This window comes from Vigna umbellata, chromosome 3, assembly GCF_029865625.1.
Source record: "Vigna umbellata cultivar VRB3 chromosome 3, Vumbellata_1.0, whole genome shotgun sequence".
NCBI classification, from domain to species: domain Eukaryota; kingdom Viridiplantae; phylum Streptophyta; class Magnoliopsida; order Fabales; family Fabaceae; genus Vigna; species Vigna umbellata.
Window position 1 is genome coordinate 15416756 of NC_142167.1, and position 6000 is coordinate 15422755.

General features: G+C 33.2%; 1 protein-coding gene across 1 annotated transcript; it reads right to left on the reverse strand.

The window, feature by feature from the left end:
- Window positions 1–3713: 3713 nt before the first annotated feature.
- On the reverse strand, window positions 3714–4894 carry LOC124833780 (zinc finger protein ZAT5-like). Its single transcript, XM_047308323.2, has one exon. The coding sequence runs from the start codon at window positions 4737–4739 to the stop codon at window positions 3822–3824; it is 918 nt and encodes a 305-aa protein (XP_047164279.2). The 5' UTR covers window positions 4740–4894; the 3' UTR covers window positions 3714–3821.
- Window positions 4895–6000: the final 1106 nt, after the last annotated feature.

Below are 6000 nucleotides of genomic sequence, written 5' to 3' on the forward strand. Positions count from 1 at the left end.
TTATTTTTATATTAACTTTATTTGTTAGCACCAATAATAAATACATAAGGTGTACGACAAAGAAAATGCCCAACAAGAAATAACTCATTTCATGTTTCATTCTCATGAAATATACATTTAAAAAGTTGAAATATAAGGAAACACATACAGGCAATATACTCTTTTAAATGTTTTTCTTTGTTGATTAACATTTATTAAACATCACAAAGTTTTATAGACTTGTTCTTACTTGATAATGGATACCACTCATAATTTTACAGTTTCTAATAAACTTTAATCAATAAAAATACGTCAGAGAATATGATATAAAATATATCACAAATAAAAACAGTTCTTTTAAAGGAAAAAATGATTTTTTTTTTCATTTTTACAATCTATTAGGTTATAACCTACAAACCATGGAAATTGGTTTGCTACCCGTGATGGTGGTTTTTCGTAAATCTATCTGATAAGAAATTTAGGGATTGAATCAAATTCTTATGTGATTACTTTAGTTTACAGGTTCATGGTTTTAAGAATAAAATGCATAAAAAAGAGTTATAAACAAAATAGAAAAATTCAATAGAAATAGACAAATAAAAGAATAAAAAAGAATGAAAACAAGAAAGGAAAGGATAATTTTTTTTACTAGAAAATCCATTCATGTCAAAAAAACTCTATATACCTTAAACCAAAACACCCTTTTTATATTAAAAAAATTATAATTAATCATCATAATTAGTTTTATTGACAAATCTAACTTAAGATTTAATTACACTTAAAACTCCTCTACCAAACTTAACGTGTATAATCGTTCAACATTTGATAAAGATTGTTGTATTGAAGTTAGATATTTTAAAATCGAATAACTCACCATTATTATTCAAAAGTAACAAGTCTATTTAACATAGTACATTTAACACCTACAAAGTATTTTTTTTATGTATGTCATTTGTCTTTAATCAACCGACACAGATTTTTACCACAACAAATATCTTAACACCAACCAACAAGGCTTCTTGGAACATTATAAAAATTTCTGCCAACTGAAGGAGAAAGAAAAAGTAGCTTACGTTAAATTGGTAAATATCCTTAATTTTGTCAACAATATGTCAAAATCTGTTCAACAGTCATTCTCACTTCTAGTAACTTAGCTTTTGCAAAAGCTAACCTAACCCCAAACCAAGGAAGTGGATCTTTAGAACATATTCCAGAAAGAATGAAATGAAATGGCACTATTTGATTAATGAAAAAGAAGATGCACACCAAACACCGATTGGCATCTTAATCAAGGGTTTTGGTTGTGATATTTGGAAACTAAACCTTGCTTATGGTCAAGACTCAACACCAATAGGGTATTAATTAAGCAATTGATTAATGGTGTGGAAATTAATTTAAGATTAGCAAGCAACGACACACAGAATTTATGGCCGGCCAAATGCCTACTTTTCTGGTTATGGCCACAACCAGCCACATAGTAAACCAACTCATGCATTTGAGACATTTGTCTCCATCACCAAAAACCTTCAACCAATGTTACTCTAACACACATCTTATTGAAAAGAAAATTACGTCCAACAAAAAAAAAACTAAGAGAGAAATAAGAAAGTTTAATAAAAAAAGAGATTTAAAATTGTTTTAAGATTTTAGATTAAAAATTTAAATATAATAGTATAAACACATTTATACACTCGATATAGAAAAAATTATATTTAAGATTTTTTTACTTAGATTGAACTTATCAATTACTAAAATGAAACATTAATTAAGAATGCAAGTGTGAGTCCAAATTTCACATTGGATAGAAATGAGAATGTAAAGCACTACTGTATAGAAAGACCTATTAACTCATTGCTTTAAGGTTTTTGTTAGAAAATAGTGTTAATTTCTTATGTAATTGGACTTAGATCTCATTGATGTTGTATCTCCTCTTCCTTAATAGACCGAGTCATCCTTAACATAAAATTTACTCATTTATATTCTCAACATTTAATATGTTATGTGAATTGAATTAATATTTCAGTATTGTCTAATCTCACTGATTAAGATTAATCCTCTCGTGGTAACAAACCACGCAATAAGACAATGCATGAACAACTATAGATCAGTTAATTTTCTCATTCTTTTTCACCAAAAGGACATTGACATCTCAGCAGATACCACAGTTATGTCTGGTAATCGAGAATGGCCATTTGGAGTAAGTTAGGTAGTCAAGTGAAATTTGTACACAACCCCATGATCTCCTTTTGGGAAATCATCTCACATACAGAATAAAAATACGTTTTTTTTTTCTACATTGAAGAAACATTGCCGAAACGCGTATTACAGTGTCATAAGTTGCGTGAAGAGAAATGAAAATTGGGCGTTGAGAAAGCAAGCAAAGTAATTGTTTGTGATATAGGAGAATATAATAATACGATGAATAAAGTAGAGTTATACACAAAGGAGAATATAAATATAAATAAAAAAATATAAAGTAGAAGGTTATTAGATTAATTTATAGGACATGGAGGGAACATCTCCAACTACATGTGCTAATGTCAATGAGTGATATGTTGTTATGCATTCGGACACCTCACGCAAAGTACGTGTCCACATGCTTCGCTTACCACCATTCACCTAAACGTGCACATTACTAACTTTAGATAAGTGCCCACTCAAACTCACTTAAAACTCTTCTATCTCTCTCTTTCATTTGCTTGATTCAACTTTTATCTCTCACTCTTTCGTTAATACTATTTTCCGTGGAAGAGAGAAACTGAAATTGTTGTCACTCACCCTGTCTTTTTCTCATCTTTGCTTATGTGAACTGCATAAATAATGCTTAAGTTTTGTAGCTACAAAAGAGTAGATAAAGAGTAGTAGTACTAACGAGTGGGTGATGGGTCCAACTCCAAACAGTGACCATTCGTACAAGTCCTAATCAAATGCACTTGTGGCTTCAAAGTTAATAGTATCTTTCTTCCCAGCATCAACTTTCTATTCTATGGGCTCAAAACTTCCATGCCATAATCTCCAAACCCATTATTAAATAATCATTGTATACGTGTGTTCAAATTTTAATATACAGAGAACAAATTAGTTTGTTAGTTAATTAGGTGAAAGATATTAGTTTGAAGCGACTATTGGCAAAACAGTTGTGGGGAGGATGAGATTAACATATATAGTAAGATACATTATAGTGTATTTTTTTAAGTAAGAGTAAGTGAGAGAGTGGGAACCATGTAAATTGAAAGATACATGGTGATGGGCATGCATATGGTAGAGGCATATTTATCAAACAGTTTTGACAAATCCTTTATTCTCTTCATTAATGAAAGGAGTGGGAATGGGTAGTGAGTGTGAATGAGAAAGTGATGTTTTAGCTTTATTGTAATGAAATCCAAAACAAGTAAAGGAACCTAATCCACCACTTTTGATTATGGTTATGGTTATTGGTCATGGTGATGCCAAAACCAAACCCTAGCTATAGCAATGCCAAAGCACTCTCTCTCGCACATCGCCCTCGATTATCCCCTCAAAGAAGAACTTGCAAATACACCCAAATAAAATAAATAAATAATTCAATTAATTGAATAAAAGATGCCCTATGAACTATCACTCACTTTTCGTGAATGAAAGGCAACCACATCAACACTAACCACTTACTTACTCAAAGTATTCCAACTTGAACAAGTAGATCGATCACATATATCAAAATGGAAATTATTAATAAACCGAATTAGGAATAATAATCCAAAAAAATCGATAATTACGAATAATTGTAAATTAAAAATAACACTAATAATTCACATTGATATCAAAATAATAATTCTTTGAAATTCCAATCCCCACCCTGTTCTCTAATAAAGACAATCTACCAAAGCCGGAGTACCAACCAGCATCTGAGTTGTTACCGGAAATTGAAACTTAGCCTCCCGGATATCATCCTCCGGCGCCGGGAGGTTAAGATCCAACTGCAAGACGTTCCGCGGCGGAGAAACAGTGGTGGCCACGGCGATGACGGTGTTAGAACTTGATGTGTCAACAGTGTTGGTGTTTGTCGATGACCTATGCCTCCTCATGTGTCCACCCAATGCTTGTCCTGATGAGAATTCCGAACCGCAGATGGAACATTCATGAATCTTGACCTTGTTGTTGCCATGACCCAATTGAAGGGAAATCGGAGGACCATTTTTAACGTTATCCTCTTCGAACCGATCATAGGTTGTAACAGCCACGTGTGGCGATTGAGAGGGTGGTGGTTTTTTCTCTTCAGGCGAAAGTTTGGGCTTTTTGTGACTCGCCCTGTGTCCACCCAGTGCTTGAAACGAAGGGAACGTTCGGTTACACGTTTTGCACTCATAAATAAAGAAACCAACTTTGGTGTCAACTGCGGTTGTTGCGGCGGCGGCGGCGGTGGTGATGGTGTTACCGTTACCCTTTGCTGTCTTGACACCGTTATGATCTTCAACTCGTTGTTTGTGATGATGAGGTTGATGAGGGTGAGATTCCCCTCCTTGGGCCAAGAGAATCAAACAATTTGCCATGTCTTCTTCTTCGCTCTCATAAGTGGTGGTGGAGGAGCCACCGGAGTTAGGACTGGAGCAACTGGTGGTGGTGGTGGTGAGTCCAGTGGTGGCGGCGGTGGTAACAACGGCGACACCAGAAGGGGACAAAAGCCTCATCCTTTTGGTCCGTTTGCCCTTGGCTATGTTGCTCTGGGCAGAGCTAGAATAGGAATTGGAATTAGAATTAGAATCTAACCCTTCCATCTCCATAACCAAACTGAAACAACCTAAGTGATGAGAAACAAAGCCTCAACGCAGCAGTTTTATATGTAAAACAATGCTATTTAAGGTAAGAGAGAGAAATGTGATTACGATGTAGTGATGGAATTGAAGTGGTTATGTTATGTGGATATGTATATATATATATATATATGTATGTGTGTGTTGTGAAATTTGGTAGTGAATGGCAACAAAGAAGTTGAAGCCGTCTTATAACAGCTACACCCAAGTGGTCTGTCACCAAAATCTTCCTTGCGTTTCCAACCTTCGAAGTGTTACTAACAAGAAAACTAACTTCTTTCAGCTTTTTCACGCGCCTCTCTGAGCACTTCTTTCTACGCCTTCATCGTGACCACACTTTTTTGCTTTCTGTTTAACTTCTACTATTTTATAATAACATCAGCTCAGCCTCAGGGTGTTACTTTTCTGAAATAATATTTTATTTTATTATCCATAGGATACATTTTTATACCTATTTTTTCTGATAACAAAAGTAACTAACGAAATAAAAACTGAGACTGTTTTCTTTTTTAATTGTGTTTTGAGTATTTTTTTTTCTATTACTATAAAAATGTGAACGCAGCGTGTTAACTTGTGTTGTATGTTGTTATAAAATAATAATAATAAAGTTGCGAATGTCAATGCTTGTGTTGTATTATTCTTCCATGATTAAAATGGTTTTTATTTCGTAATTAATGGGGAGTTTAATTAGTGGGAGTGTAATTAATATATATAGTGTATAACTTAAAGTTGGGTTTACTAGTAAGTTAGGTTGGAATTAGAGAAGGAGATTGATGGATCTGATAAGTAAGTAACTTATAAAGTGGAAAAAGAAAAAAAAAAGTATGGAGGAGTTAAAGAAAGAAAGCGTGAAAGGTTGGCCTTAACGTTTGAGAATCGGTTTCAACGCTCTCTTTTGTTCACACCTTTAGGGCAACTATTTACACTAATCCCTTCAAGAAAAGTGAGATTGCATCACGTTAAAAGCATGTCAACTTTCACAATTTAGTTCTCTAATCTCTTCTGTCATTAAAGGAAAAATTACTAATCCAAGGGTAATCATCATTCAAGTGGCTTTCAAGCTGTGTGATTAAAGAAAAAATTATTAATCCAAATGTAATAATTATTTGAGTGTGTTTCAAACCGTTATAAAAAAATGACTTGGAGGTTTCATTTTATTAGATATAAGACAAATGTATAATTATTTTATATGTTACAAAATAATTTCATTTTTACTTTGAAATCAAAATAT